This window comes from Sorex fumeus, unplaced genomic scaffold, assembly GCF_029834395.1.
Source record: "Sorex fumeus unplaced genomic scaffold, SorFum_2.1 ptg000063l, whole genome shotgun sequence".
NCBI classification, from domain to species: Eukaryota; Metazoa; Chordata; class Mammalia; order Eulipotyphla; family Soricidae; genus Sorex; species Sorex fumeus.
The window spans coordinates 46,460,094-46,485,477 of NW_026606120.1; the positions used below are offsets into that span (position 1 = coordinate 46,460,094).

Genomic DNA, 25,384 nt, shown 5'->3' on the forward strand with positions numbered 1-25,384 from the left:
ACACTAAAAATACCACTTTGCAAGTTCACTTTCCTTTCGACCACCAGACCTGTGTCCCAGGTGCTAAACAGGGAATGATGCTGACACCTGAGGGGTCAATGTCCCCCGAACTCTCTGACCCAAGGTAACCTGACCTCCCAGTTCTGGCCAAGCTCCCCACCAGCATCCTGTGGGCTCCCTCCCTAAGACCCCACAGGGCGCCTGTGCTTCCTGTGCACCCAAACCCAGCAGCCCATAACGGCTGGGAATAAGGCGCCCCTGGGGCTCCCACTGCATCAAATGCATCAGACAAGGGCTGGGGGAGGGGGTGCTGTGGGAGGTTGGGGAGGGAGGTGAGGAGGGGTAAGTCACTGGTGTCCAGGTCCTATTAGGGACAAATACAGCCCTCCAGGGATAGGGCCTGAGATGCAGCCTTCAGCTACCAGCCCTGCAGTGTCAGCCACTCGCTGCTGCTCACGGCACTCATTTCTCTGTCCCTCACATTTTATGAAGACATCATGGGGTAATAAAAAGAGCGCCAGGAACGGAATTCTGGTCTCTGACTTCTAGACCTGGCTTCCCATCTGAACTCCTTCACTTCCATGCTATGGGCAAATCACTTTAACCTCTTTGACCTGCTCACATAAAAATCCCATAAAACGAGAAGCATTGTGAAGTGGAAATGAAATAGAACGGAGAAAAGACTCTTAAACTAGGAAAGGACCATAAAAATAGGAGGCACCCATGTTACGACAATTATGTGAACCAATGGACCAGACACATTTTATTGCAACACCACGAAGCTGCTGCTAAAAATTCAGCTCTCTCTGTTCCCACCAGAATGCTAACATCTACCTCCGCTGGACTAGGAATACAGGTTGCGCGGCAGAACATGAGATGACACATTTTCCAGAGCTGGTCTCCCCAGCCAGACTCGGCCAGACTCGCTTTCGGCGGTGGTGTCTGGGGCAAATCGATACGATCAAGGATTTCCCCGGCAGCTAGAGGCAGAAAATTAAAAAAGAAGGGCCACTAATCCAGGCCGGAAAAACCTTGATTTCTTACTCTGTGATTTCATCCACTCTAGGATGCAGGGAGAGGAAATTTAGAGCTGGACAGAAAAATCCAAAGGAAATGAAAGTGTGAGAGTGCTGTGAAAAGCAACCCTCCAAAGACACCACGGGCTGGCGTGAGGGAACCAGGCCTCCCCCACGGCTTCCAGACCCGCTGGAATCAGCTTACAGGGAGCGGTGGCTTCTCTGAGCCCATGGTACCACTAACATCCCCGGGAACGCTCACCCTTCACATCATCCCTGGGCCAGAGGAGGAGAGGCCGTTGGGAAGCTCAGGTCACCAGGTCAGCAGGTGGCAATTGAGGCAGTGCAGAATGGGGACACAGACGCGCAGGACGAGTGGGTGGTGGCGTTTCCCTGGGGAGCCTCGTGAGGAGCAGAGGGGTCAGGCACGTAGCGCCTCCTCCACTCCCTCTCCTCAGTGCACTTTCAGAGAAAAGACTACACAGGAGGCCACCAGAGTGGTCATCTCAGACGGCTCGTGGCATGTGAAGAGGCATCCCAGACTTACTTGGTCAGAGTCGCCTTTGTCCACCATCTCCTCCATCTCTGGGGCTGGCTCCTCGTCCAGGAAGGGATTGGGCGGGGCTGGAGAATCGAGTTTCTTCTGTTGAGAAGACAGAAGTGGGGGGAATGCATTTTCTAAGTACATTCACCAGCTAGCCCCTCCGCCCCCCCACCCCAGAGCTCCTGCTTTCTCCAAGTCTCGACAAGAATTAAACCAAGAGGCCTCATTTAGTACGTCAAAGAGAGACAGTGTGCCTCCAGGCCTTTGCACTGCTTTTCTACCTTCTGGAATACTGGATACCTGCCCGACCCAGGTCCCATTCTGGCTGCAACTCTCATTCACTCAGCTTCCAACATCAGACAGAAGTTCCTCCTTCTCTAACCCTTCCCCAACAGCAAGTTTAGGGGAGACGTCTCAGCCATGTGCTCCTACCCCCACCCAGTTTATTCCTACCCGTGAACTTGCGACAGCAGCGTGAGTACTTAGTTATTTCTGTTTTCCCCAGAGATACCCTGCCAGCAGGGTAAGTGTCTGACTTGTTCCCCAACCTCTCTGGTGTCTGACAAGTAACAGGTGTTCCAAAACTATGAATGAATAAACATGTCAGTAGGGTTTGAGTTCAAGAACAAACTGTAAAGAAAATCCTTTTTTATTTTTCTTTAACAAGCTGAAGATCGGATGTAGGCCCTTATACATTTAAGGCAAGCGTTCTATCACAGAGCCCCACCCTTTATGCATTCTAGATTATACACAGACGTCCTTTCATTGATAAGGTCCATGTAAGAAACCACAACAATACCTTCTGGAGAAAAATTACTTCCCATCTTCTGAATGGGAGCATTCTTTTAAAATACACCATTAAATGGGGCCACAGGATAGTGGGAAAGCTGGCGGCAAGATATGTAAACTTTAGATCCAACTCTGCCACATGGGCGAAAGCATTTTGCTTCTCTCATTCACAGCAGGATCATCTGCTAAGAGATGATTCCAGAACTACTTGAAGGGGCAAATGTGAAGTAGTATGTGAAACCGTTTTAAGAACCACATGATACATACAAGGGACATTGGTGATAATCACTGCAGTCCAAGAACAGGATTAATGCAGCTCATTCGAATTTGTTCCTTACACATTTCATTTTGAGATGTATATGCTGGGAAGCTAAGAGTACTAGCAGAAAGGAAACCAAGTTGGGGCTGGAATGATAGGACAGTGGATAGGGCACTTGCCTTGCACGCGACTAACCAGGGCTCAATCCCCGGCATCCCATTTGGTCTCCTGAGCACCGCTAGAAGTAATTCCTGAGTGCAGAGCCAGGAGTAACCCCTGAGCATCACCAGGTGTGCCCGCCTCACCCTCCCCCCAAAAAAAAGAAAAGAAAAAGTGAAGAAAGAAAAAAGAAAGGAAATTAAGTGGCAAATCAGGGAATAAAAGAAATTGGCTGGTACTAGGAATGAGAAGGGACAAGAAATAACTCTCTGAAGAACTCAGATGGAGAGGTAATTTCTAAATGCACTGGTGACATTTTTGTGTATATTTGTGGAACAACTTGAACTAATCCATAAGCCATGAGAGACAGCAGCTGGAATATAAATATGAATGACTCTGTCAAGTGCCAAGACATCAGCTGAAGAGATTACAAAAAAAAAACAAAAAACAGAAGCAAACAAAAACCCTGAACACACAAAACAAAAACTGCACCTGTGGTCTGGTACAGGCTTTAAGGCAATTCTGCCTACACTCAATCTGAATTACTTGGTCAAAACACATGGGAGCTATTACATAGTAAAATTCCTGTCTGAAGAAAGCCTAGTGATGAATCCGTTACCTCAGGTAAACACTAGCAGGACAATGATTTGGGAGATTCCCCCGCTGAGAAACAATATGGTCTAGCATTAGGTGAACATTCTGAATATACAATCTGAATTTTGGGTTATTTGTCTGATGTGAAAAATAATCTCTACAAACTTAAAAGTTTTTTTTTTTCTTTTTGGGTCACACCCGGTGATGCACAGGGGTTACTCCTGGCTCTGCACTCAGGAGTTACTCCTGGCGGTGCTCAGGGGACCATATGGGATGCTGGGAATCAAACCCGGGTCAGCCGCATACAAGGAAAATGCCCTACCTGCTGTGCTATTGCTCCCGCCCCAAATTAAAAGTATCTTATTCCCCCCCCCCCCAAATGCAAGGTTTCTTTGAAAATGATATTTCTAAGCTTCCACTGTCTTTGTAAGTACTGTTGGTATTTTAGGGAGAAGAGTGTGGTTAGAAAGAAAATCGGTGAATCATCAACAACGACCCAAAATAGTTCATCGAATTGGATTCCTGATGTTACTGGCTCAACAGTGGATGTGGGATCATGGCTCTGCTCAGAATTCTCCAGTGACAAAAATAGGATCTTTTTCCTTCCCCTCCTGGCCTCTTAGACAGTGCTCAGGAGGCCTGGTGGTCCTTCCAGTGAGTCTCAGACAACCAGTCCTGTGGTGTGGTGTCAGGGATCAGTCTCTGGGCCACCCCCACAGTGCTGGAAACCCCCAAGAATACCCCCGCTAGGATGTGGGGTCTCTGGGGCTGCACCCGCTTGTGCTGGGAACTGAACTCAACTCGGTGCCTGTCAGACTTGTGCCCTACCGCTGCACCCTCTCCCAACCCCAGGACTGAGATTTTCATTCAAAAGTTTATCATGCACTGCCAGGACTAGCTGGGTTGAACATAACACCTCACGGTTACATAGAGCTGGGTTTCTCCTTTTATTTCTTTTTTTTAACGATTTGGTGCCACACCCTATAAGTGCTCAGGGCTTACTCCTGGCTCTGCACCCAGGAATCTCTCTGGTGGCTCTGGGGACCATGTGGGGTGCCGAGGATCAAATGCCTGACCTACTGTGTGATTGCCAGTGCCATCATTTTTAAATCATAATGTAGTCCTGGAAATCAGGACAAAAAGTAGACACTGGTATCAATATTGCAAACCACAATGCCCAATGCCCAATGGGCTGGAGCGATAGCACAGCGGGTAGGGCGTTCGCCTTACAAGCGGCCAACATGGCCGACACAGGTTCGATTCCTCCACCCCTCTCGGAGAGCCTGGCAAGCTACCGAGAGTATTCGATATGCCAGACACAGTAACAACAAAGTCTCCAATGGAGACGTTACTGGGCCCGCTCGAACAAATCGACGATCAATGGGAGGGCCTTTACCTTTACCTTTACCTTTACAATGCCCAAAATGAGAGAGAGAGAGAGAGAGAGAGAGAGAGAGAGAGAGAGAGAGAGAGAGAGGAGAGAGAGAGAGAAAGTGCCTGCAGGTAGGCAGGGGGTAGGGAGTGATCAGAAGGAACCTGGGGACACTGGTGCTGGGAAATGTACACTGGTGGAGGGATGGGTATTGAAACACAATATGAATGAACAGCATTGTAAGTAAGGGTCTATCTCACAGTGATTCAATACAAAAGTTAAAAAAAAAAGTGGACACTGGTGAACTGGACTAAGGGTGTGCCCCAAGACCCAATGCCTGCTGGTAAAGTGTTCAATGCATGCATCTAAGTAGCAAGAAGTAAACATGTAGATGACAGTTAAAAAGAAAGCGCAGGAACTACCGCTTTTGCTCATTTGTCTTTATTTGTTTTTGGTTTGGGGGCCATCTGGAGGTACTCTGAGCTTACTTACCTGGCTCTGCACTCAGGGATCACTCCTGGCAGTGCTCAGGGACCATATGGGATGCTGGGGATCAAATCTGGGTTGGCCGCAATCACTCTATCTGCTGTGCTGTCTCTCCAGTCCTATATCTTTTTGTTTGTCTTGAAAGGGCAGGGCACACTCAGTGATGCTCAGGGGTCAATCCTAGTTCTGCATTCAGGAATTTCTCCTGATGAGGCTCCATCAGAAAAAATGGGATACCAGGGATTGAATCTGGGTTGGCTGTGTGCAAGACAAGCCCCTGATCTGCTGTACTACTGCTCAGCCCTGTATCTTTCTTTTTAATAGAGGCCATAGCAGTGGTCTGGGGGGGCCCTAGGGACCATTCCCAGCAATCCTGGAGTCCACTGGTGGCTGGGGGCTACTAGGGCCATACCTGGCTATTTGCATGGGGTTATACAGTGCCATGAATGGGATCAGGCCTGTGCACATACCAGGACTTGAACTCAGGTTTGTCAGAGCTATCGTGTTAGTGAGAAGGTGATATTTCAGCAGAGGCCGGATGTAGATGGAGCTGGTCAAGCTAAGGCTTAGAGAAGATCTGGCCTGGCACGGGGACATGGTGCGAAGGCTGGACGGAGCCTCGTGAAGGTGAAGGACAGGACTGAGGATGAGGATGGGGAGGGGGCATGAGGCAATGACCCCATCATAGCTTCTCTTGAGCCATGAGAGGAAGGGCTCGGCCCAAACTGACAGCTAGACTTCTCTCCCCATTGCAACTGGGGGGTCGTGATATTAATATCACGATATTAAGTCATGATACTCCTTGTTTCCACGGGGAATGAGACGAACTCTCACATACTTAAGAACTGCAATTCCACTGCCCAGGGGAGATCCCACAGACATGGGAGTAGGATGCTCACTCCGGAGATGGTGGCAGTGTTCCAGCCGTCAGGGAACTGAGCTGGAGCTGGTGTCATGGAGACAGAGGACAGCAGGCAGATTCAGGCCGCGGTGTCTTTAGGAGAGGTCCCGCTGAATGGATGGAGGTGACGGGGAAGAAAGGAGCCAGGGCGCACCTGGCCTGAGCAGCTCCGTGGCTGGCGTTACCAACCGGGGTTCCCAGTCACATCTGGCCTCTGCCCCTTTCAGAAAACATTCACTCAGTGTTATTCCCCTGTTCCCCTCCCCCAAACCACCTCCTCTAACTGACAGACCAGAAAACGCCCCCAGTTGCACCCAAGGCTGCTACTGCCCCTGGGTCATTTGGCAACCCTGGGGGTAGGGCCCCATCACCCCCAGTGGGAGACTGCTGCCACACAACCTGGCACAGGCCTGGGACACCTTCAGCGCTCGCTCGCTCAGGTTTGGATCTAACAGATCTGGGTTCAAGTCCTTGGCTTGGCCACTCGAGTTGCTTAGCTTTCCCAGACCTCAGTTCTACCTGAGAAATGAAGGGCTAGAGAACTACCGGATTAAATGAGATAATATAAGCATGAAGCAGGTATATGAAGCAGCTGAAGAATATTATCTGATACCCAGAAAGTTTAGGAAGATTTCATTATATATTTTTTGGCACTGTTGCATTACTTTTTTTTTTTTTAATTCCTTTTGGCTACTTCTGGCAGTGCTGAGCACACCAGGGTCATACCTGGCAATGCTTGGAGGACCAGTGGGTATCAGGGGACCCGTGCATGTGCTCTATCTCTTGAGACACATCCCAGGATCCCTTTTATTGGTATCTAATAGGGCCGGGGGTCTAAGTAAGGTGGAACCTCTGTGGGTCCCTCAATGAAGCACCTCTCAGAAGGAAGCGGGAGCTCAGATCCTACATCTGTCTCTGTGGAATCTGTCCAGGAAACGAGAGCCAGGGCCATCCCAGGACAAGGCAAAGGTGCTTTGACCTCCTTCCTTCTCCCTGAGTCTCCAACCAGGCCCTCAGAGTCCTGCCCCCCCAAAGCTAGCCCCCTCCGCAACAAAACTTGGAAGGGAGGAAATGGGCTCCTGGCTATTTCGCGGACTACTATACTGCTCAGATTAATTTCATGAAAGAACAAGTCCCTGAGCCATTGGCTCGAGCTGGCCCTCTGTGCGAGCACCCTCTTGATGGGGCGCACTGGACCACACTTCTCATTCCAAGGCTCTATGGCTGTCACAGACCACGGAGAACCACAAGCTCGGGTTTAGATCTTAAATAACTCAAATGACACAGTCCATGAGTTCTGGAGCTGCTAAATGCAACCTAAAATTGGCCAAGACTCAAACAGCTTTCCCATTTTGAAAAAACTCATTCCTTTCACTGAGATGACAGCTTAATTTCCAGCCGAGAGAAAGGAAACTTCACACACTACGTCTATTTCTGCTAATGAACTTACCGGCGATTCCCAACACCTCCGAAGCAATAAGGGCCACAGAGCCGCCACGCTGAGTGATTCATGCTTAGGGAGAGAGGCTGCTTTAGCCAGAGTCGGATCTGGGCTTCCTTGCACAGATTCCCCCATGAGACCCAAACTAGATTCTTCAAATGGCCAAAGAAGAAACTCTAAATTCTGTGTGTTGGTTTGGGGGCCACCACCAGCAGTGTTCAGGGTATACTCAGCTTGACATTGACCGGGGAACCGTATGTGGTGCAAGGGACTGAGCCCAGGTTGGCCACATGCAAGGTACGATCTCTCTGGCCTCCAAACTCTGAAAATTTTGATACATCTTTCACTTTTTCTTGGTGGAAACCAGATGAAAGTTTAGTTATGAGATGAAAATTCCACAATTTCAATTAATTCTTATTCCAAAAATGGTTTCCCAAAGTGGGTGATAGCGCCCTTCGGGGACACTGGAGCATCCGGGGGTGTGGCAGCGGGGAGGAGGGTGCTTTGTAGTTGCTTAAAGAGGGTCGATTTCCAGATGTGCAAACTCTGGTTAGTGCAGGGCTGAGCAAGTGTGCAATAACCACAGCCTCGAGCACTAGGCCCAGAGAGCCCCATAGCTCAGACTATGCAAGCACCAGGCCAAGGAGCTGGCGCAAAGGAAGCCGGCACATGCCCTGCATGCGAAGGCCCCAAGTTCGAGTCCTAGCCCTACCTGGTCCCCCGAGACCCAGAGTGTAGCTCTGGTGGCCCTAGAGCACTGCTGCTGTGGCCCTGGTGACCCCCGGCACCACTGAACTCCAGCATAGATTCAGCAGTGCGCTAGCCAGAGAGCATCACCGGGCTTGGCCTGCTGGCCTTCTGAGCACTGCTTGGAAGAACTGGCCCGCCAGTGTGCGGCCCCACCCCTGCCATCACCACCATCACCACCACTAAAGTGAGTGGAAGGGGAAAGCAGAGTGAAATTTTTAAATGGAAATTTTTATTCTCCTACATGGCTGGCAGCACTGTCCTACAGCACTGTCCTCCCATTGTTCCAACGATTTGCTCTAGCGGGCACCAGTAATGTCTCCATTGTGAGACTTGTTACTGTTTTTGGCATATCAAATGTGCTATGGGGAGTTTGCCAGGCTCTGCCGTACGGGCAGGATACTCTCAGTAGCTTTCTGGGCTCTCCAAGAGGGACGGAGGAATCGAACCCGGGTCGGCCACATACAAGGCAAATGCCCTACCTGCTGTGCTATTGCTCCAGCCCTTATTCTTATTCTCCTATATGGCTGGCAGGAAGGCAAAATTGTAGAAAACTGTTGTAGAAAACTGTTGGGACGCTCCGAGCAACTAGATCCCTCACAAAGAGAACTGCAAAGGTACGCTGACAAATAAAGTTGTCAAACTTTACAGCATTGTAAGAGCCAGCGTGGCCACAGCACAACTGCCCATCCACTGACAAACTTTTAAAAATGTACGTTCATACCATTGAATATTACTAGGCCAGGAAAAGGACTAACATGCTGATACGTGCAAAACCACGGGGGGGATCTTGAAAACACCATTTTGAGTGAACATAACCAGTACAGAGAGCTGTATGTTGTATTATACCATTTAGGGGAAATGTCCCAAGTAGGCAAATATGCCCACAGAGGCAGACAGAAGACTGGCAGTTCCCTGAGACTGAGGAGGAGAAGATATGGGGAACGGCAGCTAAGGCGGGGAGTGTTTCTTTTAGGGGCAACTAGTATTTTTTTTTATATATATATATAATTTGTTTCTTCAGCAGAGCCTGGCATGCTCCCTATGGCGTATTCAATAAGCCAAAAACAGTAACAACAAGTCTCACAATGGAGATGTTACCGGTGCCTGCTGGAGCAAATCAATGAACAACAGGATGACAGTGCTACAGTGGGTCATATCTGGCAATGCTCAGGCATTAGTCCTGGCTCTGCACTTAGGAAATTTCTCCGGGCAGTGCTCAAGGGACCCTATCACTTGCTAGGGAGTGAATCCGGGTCAGCTACATGAAGGCAAGTGTCCTCCCTGCTGCGATATCTTCAGCCCCGTAACAGGGTTTCTGAATTGGAGTACAACCATGTGAACACATGACAAAACAAACTGTACACACGTAACTCCTCAGGGAATTGGGGGCCTCCCAAGCAGGGTCAGGGGGCCCAGGGGTCTTCTCCAGTTGGAGGGCCTGACTGTTCATTGCTTGGGCTCAGGCCAGGGAGCAGGTGGGTCATACCTGGTGATGCTGGGGCAAGGGGGACATGGGGTATTGGGGCTCTAGTCTGCTGAACTGTCACCCTGGCCCCTTGTGAGTTTTATGTGAATTTTTATTAATATGAATCAAATTTCAAATGAAAAATGAGGGCTGGGAGAGAGATGGCTCAAAGGACTGGGGCACATACTCAGCGCAAGGGTCCCGGGTCAGTCCCTGGGACAGGCACTGCCTAGATCCCCTCACTGCTGGGAGTGTCCCTATTAGCCCCTCCAAAGAAAGGGAATAAAAGAGAATTTTTAAAAGAGAAAACTGTGTAAAATGTTTAGAAATAACATATCCAAATCCTTATCACTCATTAATGTGAGCACAAATGACTTTCTCTTTACTGTTTCTGACAACAATTTCCAATTTTTCTATCTTGACCACGTATTATCTTCTTCTCAGAAACTAACAAGCTAAATTCCTTGGGGCCAGAGAGATAGTACAGTGGGCAGGGCACTTGCCTTGCATGCAGATGACCTGGGTTTGATCCCCAGCATCCTACCTGGTCCCCCCAAGCCCCGCCAGGAGCAAGCCCTAAGCACCATCAGGTGTAGCCCCCAAACAATAAAAACCCACCAAGAAACAAGTTAAACTTCTCTTGGGAGTCAAATAAATATATGCATCAAATAAAGCAATTATAAACTATTTTGAAACAATAAAGGAGGCTCATCAAGTAAGGAAAAGTGGCTTCCTTGTTCAGGACAGAAACCCTTATGCTGTGGCAGAAATGCATGAACCCTGGGCTGGAGAGAAAGCACAGTGGATACAGAACTTGCATTGCACGCAGCTGACCCCGGTTCAATTCTGGGTGATCTCTGAGAACAGTCAGGAATAAGCCCCGAGCACTGCCAGAAATGGTCCGAAAGCCAAAACACCAAACCAAACCAAACACTAAATAAATGAATAAAAATTAAAAGGGAAAGAAATGATTAAACTCTATCCCCCTTCTTCTACTCCCCAAGCAGGTGTTGAGTAGCTGGTAGACGGAAGTGTGGGCTAAGATGCTCTGTGTGGTTTCTTAAGGATTGAGCCTTTTGCAAACACCCTGACACTCGAACTGCATCCCTGAAATTACACCTACCTTCTGTGATTTAATATATCGGGTGAGTACAAATGTATAAGAAATGGGCCCCTAAAAGCCAAATCATGACTCTGCTTAGAAATGCAACTTATACAACAGCCGAGGGGAAATCCGGCCGCATGAAATGGGAACTTTCAATATTTTATTTGAAAAGAACAGCCTCCTCCCAAAGTCAATGAGCTAACTAAAAAAACTGAACCTGACCCACTCGACTTTCAGCAAAGGCTGAATGCAATTTGTTCACCTTGATGCTAATCATCAAATTACTAATAATGCATGTGGATACAGTTAAGTCCACTGCCAGGCATTTGCTTTTAATTTCAAGGCATTTTAATTTACAGACTATTCTGAATCCCTAATGGGTCAGGAGTTGAGGCAATTAGCGAAAATCGTTGGCAGCTCACTACTCACAGAAACACTTCAGCACAGGACATTACAATCGTGCCAGGGCTCGCACGGGACAAACAAAGCCAGTCCCGTATGTGAAGTTTTCATCTGAAACTCTCTCAGGTTGATGTGTCAAGGTTCCATCTACTTAAAAAAGGAGCCCAAGATGCCTCAGCACACAGGGCAGTTGGCACATGGGGCAACAGGCACCAGTGGGCAGTCAGAAGGACCTGAGACATGGGTGGGGGGGGTGGTTTCCAGGCTTGGCATCCTGAGCTCTACCAAGAAGGCTCCATGGTTCTTTTCTTGGGCACAGCAGAGAGAGCCCAAAGTGCTGAACACCTGCTTTGCATCAGGGAGGCCCAGGAACAGAAGGAGCCCCTGAGCACTGCCAGGTATGAAAGTCCCCTTGGGAGAGGGTCCCTAGCAGGACTCTGGGGGTCAGGAGTCACTGTGGCCATAACCCAAAACCAGGGAGCCGTGTACTTGGGTCTTTTGCCCCTGACTCCCGATTATTTCCCAGTTCATAAAAGGTTCTCAATGACACAAAAATGCATGCGTGCGTGCGTGCGTGCGCGCGCGTGCGTGTGTGTGTGTTGTGGGGAGTGATGGTGGGATTACTGGAAGAAGGAGCAGCAGCTGGAGGTACTTCGTCAGTTTGACCCCTCGGCTGGTGTCTTGTCTGCGCTGTAACATCCCAAGCCAAGGAATTCACAACTTCCTACAATTATTCTAAAGGGTATCAAGATCTTTGGCTCATTTTGTAGTTAAAGAGATTTCCGAAAAGCATATCCTGGGAGCAAGACAGCGTGGCAGGAGGTAAGGAGCAAAGGGGCAGCAAGTGTTCAGGATGGGTGCCAGTTGAAGCTCCTGGTTCAGCCAGGAACTCGCTTTCAGGATAGCTGAGCGGACTACAACATGAACCAAGGATTTTGCTGACCTTTAGCATAGTCACAGGAAGTCAGTAAATTTCCAGGACTAGGACCTAAGTCTCCCTTGACTACTAGGCTGAGGATTTTGCTACCAAGTCACCCAATTTATCTGCTGTTACCAGCAGTTTACAGAAAAGAAGTTTGACTCTCTCGGCTTTTATTTCTCTGCTCTCTGCCTGTGTGCACAGAGCGTGCACTCTATGCATGCCTAGGAAACAGAAGAGCCAGACATGATTCCCAGACTCAAAGAGCTTGAAATCTGTGTTGTGTGTAATGACACACAAAAAAATTTTGGTTTCCACACATGATGCATGCATTGGCAAAAATCTGGGTTTCGCAAAACAAGCTTTCAGAGAGACACGTTCAATCTGAACTTGGTTGCACAGAAATGAAATGATGTAATCAAAACTTAACCACCTTTCCTGTGGAGGTCGAGTGTTCTTAGAACTTTTCATCTTCAGTCTCTCTGACACACAGATTTATAGACCTGGTATTGAAGTTTACAGAGACACAGTGTCCCGATTTTCTCACTAGAGACATTATCCTGAAGTAAAAATATCCCAGTAATTTTTTTGTTTGTTTGTTTTGGTTTGTGGGTCACACCTGGCTATGCTCAGGGCTTACTCCTGATTCATGACTGTGCTCAGGAATCACTCCTGGCGGGCTCAGGGAACCAATGGGGTGCCAGAGATCGATCCTGAGTCAGCTGCATGCAAAGTAAGCACCCTAGCCATTATCACTCCAACCCACATCCCAGTTACTGTTAACAAAACTCAGTAGTTGATAAAGGAATAATTGCCCCGTGGCTCAGTAAGGGAGGCCTCTATAATGTACTAATGTGTCAAATGAGACCAACACTTTGTTTTCAGTTTCGGTACACAGGGCTTACTCCTGGCTCTGTGTTCAATGATCACTCACGGCAATCCTCAGGGGACCAAATGCAGTGCTGAGGATTTGAAATGGGTTGGTTCTGTGCAAGGCAAATGCCTTATCCACTGTATTTTCTTTCTGGTCTAAGGTCAATACTTCTGATAAAGTAATGATAGGAAGTGCTGCATAACAGACAATAAGGATCTTTCTATCATCACTAAATCAATAAAATCCCTGGAGTAGGGGATTCAGTTGTTGACCCAATGGCAACAACGACCACATAATGGAGTGAAGTCTAACCACGCAACCCTCTGGTAATGGTCCAACCTCCCTTAGGTAAGGTCTTACCAGTGTTCCATCTGTCAGGGTGCAGCCGGAAAAGCTTTTTGCAAGAAATCCCTCAAAGTTTGTTGTTCTCTGAATAGCAAAAAGAAGCAATTTCACTTCAATTTCCTTAGCTCTAGTACGCATAATCTTGGCAAGTTCTGTCCTTCAAAATAGAGATGGAAATATTATCAAACAAATTTTTCAAGAGCAGACAAAGTAAATCATTTGCATTTGCATTTTTAAAAAAGTATATAATCATTTCAAATCCTGGCCTATGCTTTTTACTTGAGTGCTTGGGAAATAGTACCCACAGATTACAAATATGAAATTTCTGGTTTGCATAATGCCCCCAAGTAGAGAGTAAGAAGGAAATTGTCTGCCATAGAGGTAGGGAGTGGGGCCAGATGGGGGTGGCGGGGGACACTGGTGGTGGAGAATGTGCACTGGTAGAGAGATGGGTGTTTGATCATTTTATGACTGAAAATCATGAAAGCTTTGTAACTGTATTCCATGGTGATTCAATTAAAAAAATTGTTTTTTTGGTTTGGGTTTGGTTTGGTTTACAGGTCACACCCAGCAATGCTCAGGGGTTACTCCTGGCTCTGTGCTAAGGAATTACTCCTGGTGGTGTCTGGGGGACCAAACAGGGTGCCAGGGATTGAACCCTGGATGCCTGTGTGCAAGGCAACATGGATAGTACCTGCTGTACTATCTCCCTGGCTCCTATAAATAAGACCTTTAAGGTAAAATTACTTATTAGCCCAAGTTCATACTCTGGCACCACATGGGCCCCAGAACTCCATCACATGTATCCTGGATGCCGCACCAGGAGGTCCAGGCAGCTCTGTATCCTTGGACCCAGGCACTGAGTCACCCAGCCCTGTTGGCTGAGCACTGACCACCAAGAGTGGCTCTCAGACTCCCAATGCAGTGCTCAGAAGGCCCTACCCAGCCCAAATCAAGATTTATAGACAGCAATCTGTTTGCTTTCTTGCCACAATAGTTGAAGCACTGTAGCACTGTTCTCCCACTGTTCATAGATTTGCTCGAGTGGGCCCAGTAACGTCTCCATTGTGAGACTTCTTGTTACTGTGTTTGGCATATCAAATATGCCACAGGGAGCTTCCCAGGCTTTGCTGTGCGGGCGAGATACTCTCGGTAGCTTGTCGGGCTCTCCGAGAGGGGCAAAAGAATCGAACCCAGCTTGGCCGGGCCGGCCGCACGAAAGGCAAACACCTACCACTGTGCTCCAGCCCACAATAGTTAGATTTTTAAAATGTTCAATAATTAGGGGCTAGAGAAATAGTTCAGTGGGTAGGACACTTGCAAACAGCCGAACCGGGTTGGATCCCTGATATCCGATATCCCATATGGTCCTTCGAGCCCCACCAGGAGTGAGTGCAAAGCCAGGAATAAGCTCTGAGCACGGCTGGAAGTGGCCCACAGACAAACAAAATCATAAAACTTTCAATAATGAAAATAAATTTTACTGTCTGTGGGCCACACCTGGGGCAGCTTGGGTCCCAGAGTCACCAGCAGTGGTCACCAGGCAGTGACAGGGACTGAAGCTGGGACCTCAAGCCTGCCAGGCATGTACTCTGCCACTTGAACCATATCTCTGGTTCCAACAGTTTGTGAGTAAGATACAGAAAGCATCTGCTTGGTGCACTTTATAAAATGCCTATTTCCAGGAGGGGCAGGAGTGTCAGAGCCTAAACTGCACACACACAGGGCTTTGAGCTCCATCTCTGAGAACCAGAAAAGAGCTTACAGACTACAACATTTCCTCAATTATACACCACTGAATTCTGGAGCAATCTCTCTGACAAATACCGGGTGATCTTGCTCCTGTGTGGTTTACAGAGAAACCAAACCAGGGAACAGACAGTATTCAACAATGACTTACCTTTGGTGTGGGATTAAAAAACTGAGATTACCAAGAGGTGAGGGAACAGGGCAGGGAGGGCAGGAAGGGGGGGCTAGAATAGAGAGAGAGGCCAGTGGGGAGTTGAGCGCATTTTGGTGGTTGGGAGGGGGCAGTGACTTCACATATCAAAACCATAAATGTTGGGCTGGAAAGATAGTACAGTGGGTAAGGCACTTGCCTTGCCTGTGGCTGAGCTGGGTTTAATCCCCAGCACCCCATATGGCCCCTCAAGCCCACCAGAAACGGTCCCTGAACACAGAGTCAGGAGTAAGCCCTGAGCAGCACCAGTGTGCATTAAAAATCAAAACACAAAACCAAAAATAACCCAAACCCATAAATGTTAACACTACTGTAACCATGTTGTCAAAATCACACAAAAAAATTATTTTGAAATAAATTCCACCTATACCTTGAAACGCGGGCAGAAAAAAAAAATCACATACTCTCTCAGTAATGCTTTCTTTCCATCAGACAGCAGAAACCCTGGTAACAGACGAGAGACCAGAATCCTTCGGTGAAACGCGACCTGTGTGTGCCTTGGAGCGCATGTGCCACTCATTTGGGAATGCGGGTCACAATGTGAGCTGCTTGGGGGGAGCAACACGGGAATTCCAAGCAAGTACTGAGCGGCGATCACCTTCCCACGCAAAGAAAAGACCCAGTCTAAGCAAGAACCTCCGGGTTGACTTGAGAATTATGTATGTGTAGGACTGCGGCCAAGATTCCAACAATGAGAGCTTGGCAGCCGCACGGCCCTTTGCCGACACAACAATAGCAGGTCCGCTGGCGTGAGCGCCCAGCCCGTCCCCGGTGGGCTTCGGTTTTCAGGGACGGAGTCTGCAAGCCACTGAACCGGAGGCCGGAGAGAAGCACTAATCAGTTTCTCAAGGAAACCTCACTCTTTCTTGGCTCAGCAGGACTTCGCAAGCGACAACCACAGCTGACCTGTGGCTCAATGCTAAATCTGTGGCTGCATGTGTGACTCTTGAAACAACAGTCGCTCCACATGCAGAGTGAGCCTGGATGGAACCTACGGTGATAATGAGGTGTCCATGAAGGGTCACTGACTGGGACAAACGTCTCCGCTCTGCTGGGGAAGGCTGATAATGAGGGAGGCCACACACGGGCCAGAGGTAAAGGGGGAACCTCCGGATCTTCCTCTCAATCTCCCTGTGAACATGAAACTGCTCTAAAAACTAAAGTCTGCTGAAAAACAACCCCTAAATCAAGGCTGGAGAGTCAATGCAGGGGTTACAGTACGTTGGCCTTATATGTGGCCAACTCCAGCTGGATCCACAGCTCCAAACACTCCCCAAAGCATCTCCAGGTGTAGTCCTGGAGGCCTCCTGACCTTCACACGGTCTGGTCCTTGGGGCATTGAGCACTGCCAGAGTGGCCTGGACGATCCCTGGCACAAGGTTATAAAAGCATCGCATCCTGCCCTCACATTGAACGGCCAATCCTGGTTGGCTGAGAACTTCTGGGAGGGCCCACTGAACCCGCTGGGCACTGCATGGGAGACCCAAAAAAGGAAATCAAAAAATCTATCTGCCAATATCTCTGAAGACATTTCTCTCCCCATCATAATGGACTTAAGCATTCAATTTGACGGTACCCTGTGACTTTAAGAAAAAAAGACTTTGGGTTAGAGAAGTAGCTCAAGTGACCAATGCACATGCTGTGCATGCAGGGGCCTGGGTTTAATTCCCAGCACCACATGGTCCCCTGAGCACTGCCAGGAGTGACCCCAAGCACAGAGCTGAGAGTAGACCTGGAGTACCACTGGGCATGACCCAAGAACTGGACAGACAGAGATATTCTATCTAGCAACAATTTTAAAGTTTTAAAGGATATCAGATACTACAGCACCAGGAAACATTAAATACCTAGAAACAAATCTGTCAGAAATGTGTGTTTCACACAGAGAATGATGCAATATTAAAAGACTTTTTTCTTGTAATTTTTTGTGTTTTGGGCCACATCCTGCAGTGCTCAGCGGTTACTCCTGGCTTTGCACTCAGGGATCAGTTCTGGCAGACTTGTGGAACTAAATGGTGATTAAACGGTACTATTGTTCCAGCCCTGCAATAAAGACTTTTAAAATGGCAGTCAAGGGGCTGTGGAGACGGATCTGAGCGCATGCTTTAAGGGGGAACCCCAGGTTCTACCCTCAGTCTACACAGTTCCCTCGAGTACAACCAGGAGTGGTTCTGAAGCACTGCCAGGTGTAGCAGCTCCTCCAAAAAAATGGAAAAACAGCTGCTGTTAAAGACTCAGTGTTCACAAGATATAACTCAGTCAAAAATTAATCTGTAGATACAGTACAATCCCAATTTAAATTCCAACAAATGTAGGGTGGCAGGTGTGAGGTAGGGGTGTGTGTGTGTGTGTGTGTGTGTGTGTGCGCGCGCGTATGAGAATATAAATAAAGTGGTTTTAAAAGTTAGACAGGAAGCCCCAGACATCACCAAATATAGGCCAAATGTAACATCCATTAATTATGGAGTTCAGTTATGCTTAGACAAGGAATTTTTTTCCCTATTAATTTGGACTTAATGTAACTGTGTAGTATGAGAAAGATACATAAAACTAACAAACCCACAGTTATCATATAATATCTCAAGTAAAAATCTGGGCACTAATTTTAGCACAGATACACTGATCAAACTTTCCTGGACTTCAGTTCTCTGATATAAAGCAACTGGCTGGTGGGGCCAGACAGGTAGTAGAGAGGGTAAGGTATTTGCCTTGGAAACAACTACCCAAAGCACCAACAGGTGTGATCCCTGAGCAGAGAACCAGGAGTAATACCTGAGCGCAGTTGAGTGTGGCCCAAAATAAAATTAAAAATGAAACAAAACAAAACAGACTGAACCTGAGCTATACTCATAAATAACAAAAACAGCTGGAGTGGGAGATGGTCTTTAAAATGCTAGGCAGATCACTCAGATGCCAATATTATTAACTATCCGAAGATTAGAAACACTTTATTAGGGATGGGAAATTTGTTCAACAAACATTTCCTGAGTGTTACTAAGGGGCAATGCAGCACAGGGAAATCTTAGCTGATGAGTCCAGAGTTGATGCTAAGAAGGCAGATCTTGTGTTCAAAACAAGAGTGAGGCCAAGAGAAAGTTCTGGAGTTAAAAATGAGAGCAGGATGGGGGAGATAGCTGGATCAAAGGAGTGTGGTATCAAGTGTTTTCACTAGACCAGGAAGTGGTACTCAATTTACAAGACATCATGGAACACCTAGAGACTGGGAGGCCTATATCAATCTATTCATTTCAACCGATCTCAATGAACATCAGAAGTAATGCAGAACTGGAATCTACCTTGTGACATGGCAAAATTCTACTGCAATCCTCTCGGTCATGTACCACTCACATGGGAACATTCGGCCATATTTCTCCTCATAGTCCACAAGCTGGCGTTTGATCCAAGCATAGCGTCTGTCTATTTTGTCCAGCCAGGCAACCTGAGGCAGGAAACAAAATGTGCTTCAGAGCTTAGAAACAGTTTTAGCAGGTTAGGGAAACAAGCAAGAATAATAAACTAGGACAAATACAGTGAATCACTCTCTTTCTCAGTTTTAATGAGTCTAGGCTACATTTTTTTCCCACCTTAAAAACCTAACCCAGAGGTTCTGAACCTGGAGTCCAGGATCAGGCTTCCCAGAAACCACAAATTTTCTGAAACTATGCACAGTTTTATGCATTGGTGTAGTTTTCTGTGGAGAAGAGCAATAGCTTTCATTAATTTCTTCAAAGGGCAAGTGACTCCATCCCTTAAGAACCAGTGAACTGTGCTGTGAGCCCCGAGGATACAAAGTTCAACAATACTTTATTACTTAAAGACAGTGATACTACTTTAAAATACACAATACTCTTACTATTCAAAAAATTAACACTTCAAATACTAATTGAAATATTACCTTAAAGCAATGATACTAATAAAGTATCATCAGTAGACCTGAAAGCCTGAGCTCTGTCCAGGGGGAGCTGCATACTCAGCAGTGCTCAGGGGACCATGTGGGATACGGGGATCAAACCCGGGTTGGCCGCATACAAGGAAGGCAAGCTCCCTCCCCACTATATGCCCCAAGCATGCATTTTTAATACAATTCTAATTTAACTTCTGGTCCTCATTTGGTCTATACTCACATCTTGATTTTCTTGAAAAAGTACTAAATACTCCGAAAGATGCTGTTTTATGAACTTTTTGATGATCTCCTGTTTGATTCGGGGGTCCAGAATATTCGCAACCAGGCATGCATCTCGCAGGACATTGCTGGGTCCTCCTGGCCTCTGGCAGAACAGACAACATGCAGGTGAGAAGCCAAAAAAAGCCTGGGAGCCTCTCGGCTTCCGACAGCTGCTTCTTGTTCTCCTCTTGACGTTCTGATTGCTCCCCTCCCCTGGCTGCCTTCTTCTCTGGATGTGTATTTTACTCAGTCCACCGTGAAAGTATCATCAGACTATATTGCAGTGGATAGTATAAAAGATACTTTGTGAATTGGGGATGGGATTTTTTGGCAAAAGGGAGCCTGCAGTGATCATAGGGAATTTTGTATTCTGAGTATGAAAACTGAACCTACTTTGCAGATGAGTCCTGAAGGTCGGAAAGACACCCATCTTTCCACATTGGCATTTTCTCCTGACTGCAACCTCAAATTCCTTTTCTTACAGTGCCAAATGATGTGGTGACACAGAACCTCAAAGCAGGTTCCTGAAGAACAGGCTTGTTTGTCCACATCAACCGTTTGGAAAAGCTAAGGATGGAACACTGTGACATGGGAGGGCACCACCCACAGTGGGGAGACTTTTGCTATGATTGAAACCAAGTCAATCTTGCAGAATTATTCTTTATGGTATATCACTGAATGAAAATGATCGGCTGAGTGGGTTGGAGTTAAAAGAATACTTGGGGTCTACTCCGGGTGTAGTGAAATTGCCACATAGCTTCGGCACAGTTACCTCATCTAAAAAATAATGGGCTTTACAAACAATCACTATTTGCCAACATGATACTACGCACTGAAAACCTTAAAGATTCCACCAAAAAACTCTTAGAAATAATAAGCCAATAAATACAGTAAGGTAGAAGGTGCAAATGTAACATCCCTCCCCCCTCAAATCCATGGCACTCCTGTCTGCAAATAATAAACAAGAAGAAAAAGAAAATAAGAAGACTATCTCTTTCAAAATAGTACTCCAAAATCTCAAATACCTAGGAATCAACGTAACAAGGGCGGTAAAAGACTTACACGGTAAAAACTAAACTGTTGCTAAGAAAAAAGAAGAGGACAAGAAAAGATTAAAACAAGGAAATGCAAAGATATTTCCTGTTCATGGGCTGGAAGAATCAACACTGTCATGATAACCATTGACCCAAAGTACTGTATATCACCAATTAATAAAAAGGTTTAAATTATTTTGTTAAGATAATAATAATGGACTTAAGATAATAATAATGGACTGATCTGACAACGAAGTCACAGAAGCCACAAACTCTCTGGTCAGAGGTTTCAAGTTTTTCCCTTAAGAAAACAACTTCGGGGCCAGAGTGGTAGTATAGTGGGTAGGGTGTTTGCCTTGGACACAGCCGGCCTAGGTTGAATCCTCAGTGTCCATTATGGTCTGTCCCTTGAGACTATCTGGAGTGATTCCTGAGTGCAGAGCCAGGAATAAACCCCTAAGTATTGATGGGTGTGAGCCAAAAACCAGGGAAAAATAAAGAAAAGGACTTCAGAGACTAGAGAGATAGTACAGCAGGTAAGGCCCTTACCTAACACATACCTAACCCAGGGGTCAATATCCAGAACTCCATATGTTCCCCTGAGCCCCAGTAGGAGTGATCCCTGAGCACAGAGCCAGGAGTAAGCCCTGAGCAATGCCAGGTGTGGCCCAAAAACAGAAAGAAAGAAAGAAAGAAAGAAAGGAAGGAAGAAAGAAAGAGAGAGAGAGAGACGGGGAGAGGGAAGAGGTAGGGATAGAGAAACAGTGAAGCTTAAAGAGCTGGAGAGATACCGCGCACAAGGGCTGAGAGCTCATGCTTTTGATAATTTTTTAATATCTTGATTTCCATTATAGTGAAACAAGACTATTGATTCAAGGCCTTTAAGAAAAGCCCATAGTCAACCCAGAGTGGGCCGGGGAGTCCCCTCCCTGCCCCAACAGAGCCAGCCCCAGCAGCCTACAACCTCCAGAACTCAACAGCCACCATTCTCATGACCGCTCTCCGCGTGCTTGGACGAGCCTCACCTACGAGTGAATCTATTCCTGGACCGCATGGCCACACAACATCTCATACTTTACAACACCAATATACTAAGAGCAGCACACGATAGTTGATTGGGAAAGCAACCAATCTTAGGGGGTAATATGTTTATATAAATACATGTTTGCACACAAGGCTCAACCTTTAACAACATGTTACTAATCTCTGATAGAAGGGCTTAATGACTCCTGGGTGGAATACAACAATCTTCACCTACTTTCCTCTAAGAAACCTTTTTTTCAGTCTTATTTTTAGCAGATCCCCTGACCCTGAAAGAACCCCCAATGCAGCAGCGTTGGGAAGGACGAGTAAGGAGAGGCTGCTGAAATCTCAGGGCTGGGACGAATGGAGACATTACTGGAACCTGCTCGAGCAAATCGATGAACAACGGGAGGACAAGTAATACAAGTGATACAAGTGATTCATAGCGAGCAATATAAGAGAAATTATTTTGGTTTTGCTTAGGGGGGCAGGGTTTGAGGTTCAGGATGAAAATATGGTGATGAGAAGATATAATGGTGGTGGGATTGGTGTTCGAATATCAAATGTAACCAAATACTGTGAACAATTTTATAAATATAAAATATAAATAAATGAGGAAAGCCCATAGAATTTAAAAGGAAATGCGAAAACTCATTCAAAGAACATTAAGTCACCCTGTCAGAGGGAAATGAGTTGCAAAAGAAAAACATTTTAGTGTTGCTGCCTGCTAAGAGCAGAGAAAAGAATTAAAAAAAAAAATGGAGGGGGAGAGGACTGGAGCAATAGTACAGTGGGTAGGGAGTTTGCCGTGCATACTGCTGACCTGCGTTCAATCTCCAGTATCCCATATGGTCCCCTAAGCACTGCTGGGAGTAATTCCTGAACGCAGAGGCAGGAATGACCCAAAAAGCAAAAAAAAAAAAAAAAAAAAAAAAAAAAAAAGACAGGGTAGTTGGTCCTAGAGAATAGAGGCTTCATTCACATCTTCCTGAGAGTTCTTGACAGAGCAGCAGGTAATTCAGACCTTGGACTACGAGAAGTCTAGGGCTTTATGATGTGTGAATGTCTTACAATCCCTTTTTTACAGATTGGCTTTCCAACATCCGCTCCCCACAGTTCTGTCAAAGGAACACGGAATCCGAGGTCCTCCCGGGAACAAGCTTTCCAAATAAGATATCTGATTCCTAGAAGACAGCAGGAAGACACACGGGCTTCCAAACGAGGAGCGGGTCCCCCCAGAAAGCACCGGCCACACCGGGCAGGTCCCCCACCTACTTCCTCGGTTTCTTTTCTGGAGCACAAAGAGAAAATGATTAAGATGTTTCCCGCTACTGAATTATAGAGCTGATCCAGGAAACACAGTACAGCCTAGTTAATGAACATATATCCCCCCCCACCCCCGTCTCCACCCACCGAGCGCAGAGAAGAACGCTGTTTGCCTGTGTATGCTTCGGATCGTTTGGGTCCCGAGCAATTCTCTCTCGTGAAATAGCTCAGGACAAAGGGAAAAGGGCCGGTGAGGGTCCTTCGTCCTTGGCGCATGCAGAGCGTGATGTCGGCTCCAATGTGAAGGATGGAGCTGTAGCAGCTGCCCCCACACCAGGATAGCATAGTGGGGCCATGTGTGTGGCCTGAGAAGGGGAAACCACCAGCTCAGCAGGGGCACAGTATGCGCTCTGCAGACACAGCACCATTAGCTGTGGCAGCAGGGGGAGCGATGGGGGCTAACCCCAAAGAACAGGACTCTGAGCATTAAAAGTGAGCGGCTGAACCATGTCATCCCCGGGTTACATAAGCCCATGGCCGCCCCTCCCAGCTGTCTTTACACCAAACTGAAACCAGTAAGTTATGTAACAATCCTAAAAAAACACTGCAGCTGGAGGGGAAGAATTTTTTTTTTTTTTTAACACAGCCTTGAGAAAAAAAGGAATTTATTGGATAGACAAGATATTGGGTTTGACACACATTAAATTAAACCCAAACAAATCCTTACTCGCTGAGGCTGGAAGAACACATAGATGAGGATTCCACATGGCTTTGAGATATTTAAACTCAAGGTTGGTCTTCTTTACTTTGACAAACACCTTTGACAAACAGACTTACAACTTGCGAACACACACTTTTGGAATGATAAGCAAGCTGTAACTATAGTGAGTGAGAAACTGCCAAAAATAGGCAAAACATTTTTTAGATCCAAAGACTAGAGAAAAAAATGCCAGACAATACCTTGGTCCCCTGGGAAGGAAATGCTTCTTCAAAATCAGCCAGGATCTGTTGTCCTAACTCAGTCTGGGCAACCTTCACTCTGCAGCAAAAAGAGAGTATGTCATTGGTAGGCATAATTTAAGAATACTGTAAGTAATGATGCAAGGATCCAAGGGGGTCAGGAGTGTCGAGATCCTTAGAGAGAATCAAAGGAGGAGAGAAAGATGGTTCAGTAAGAGAGGCTTCATACTACACGGCAGATGAGCATGACCCAAGCACCTGAAGTCTCTTCACAATGGAATTTTCTACATCCCAGAGTTATTTAACTCATCTCTCACCTGTCGTAAGGGAGCATAGATTCATCTTTACAAAATGTCATTTGAGGAGTTTATGCTGTGGGGAAATGCCTATATCATGATATCCAACTCAAGTGGGTTCCAAATCCATTTTGGACCACTTTGGTTCTCTTGCTTCTTGGGGTATAAACTGGGACAAGGGCTCCATTCAGCCTCAGAGGGTTTTTTTGTTTTTTTTTTTTGTTTTTTTGTTTTTTTTGCTTTTTGGGTCACACCCGGTGATGCTCAGGGGTTACTCCTGGCTCTGCACTCAGGAATTACTCCTGGCAGTGCTCAGGGGACAATATGAATGCTGGGAATCGAACCCGGGTCGGCTGCGTGCAAGGCAAATACCCTACCCACTGTGCTATTGCTCCAGCCCCCAGAGGTTTTTTTTGAACCCAGAAACCAACACCAGGACCATCAATTTGAGCAAAGAACAAAGAGATTTTCTAAAGTAAAACGAGAAAGATTCACATGATGAAATGAACTGCTAGGTGAGAGGGATGGCCCCTGGATGAGGGTTGAAGCACACTCAGAAACGATGAAGACTGAGTCACGGTGAAAACATGCAAGAATTGGGGGTGGGGGCCAGGGAGCGGGGAGAAGGTAGTAGGTAACACAGCGGCTTGTCTGATTATGAGGAACTCGAGAAAGTCTCCAGCCCAAGCTGACGAGGAGCAAGTAGCGGCAGCTGGGACGAGAAGGGACAGCGAGTCAGTGCTCCTGCAACAACAGCGCCTCTGCCAGGCGTGTGGACGTGGTAGGTGCCGGGCAGCAGCTGGCCAAGCAGAGCTGGGGCGGAGTCAGGCTGGACGGGACGAGACTGCTCGGGGCTTTGCTAAAAGCACTTATAAAGTGTGTTCTTCCTCTCCGACTCCACCCTGTTACTTTGAATTAACTTTATGAAGTTTCTAGAAATAGTGACTAGCTCAAAACCACAATTTCTTTGGCTACCGGGAAGTCCCTGGCGTCCTACTAAGATTCTTTTAAATGAGGGGATAGGCAGGACCCAAACCAGTCTGTTTTTATCCTGTGGCACAGTTATAATTATGCGTTACTCCAAATACTTTCCAGGGTTTTTCCACCATCTTCAAAACGTTTGAAACCACTTTTGTAGGTAGACTTGCATGCTCTTTAGTCAGATTTCATGGGGCTAGAAATGAGGGAGATAAGGCTATTCCCTGAGTAACACTCCCTCCTCACCCCCCACCCAGCCCCAGTCCTATCCCGAGTCAGAA

At 46.9% G+C, this 25,384-nt stretch overlaps 1 protein-coding gene across 1 annotated transcript in view; it reads right to left on the minus strand.

Annotated features, from left to right (window-relative positions):
• Window positions 1–25,384, minus strand: part of VPS53 (VPS53 subunit of GARP complex) — a 158,434-nt gene that overhangs the window by 69,408 nt on the left and 63,642 nt on the right. The window contains exons 8-12 of the mRNA XM_056126892.1: window positions 23,830–23,908; window positions 19,506–19,649; window positions 18,678–18,820; window positions 13,437–13,578; window positions 1,564–1,659 (exon numbers count right to left, since the gene is read on the minus strand). Coding sequence (XP_055982867.1) covers window positions 1,564–1,659; window positions 13,437–13,578; window positions 18,678–18,820; window positions 19,506–19,649; window positions 23,830–23,908 — 604 coding nt within the window. The remainder of the gene's footprint in view (window positions 1–1,563; window positions 1,660–13,436; window positions 13,579–18,677; window positions 18,821–19,505; window positions 19,650–23,829; window positions 23,909–25,384) is intronic.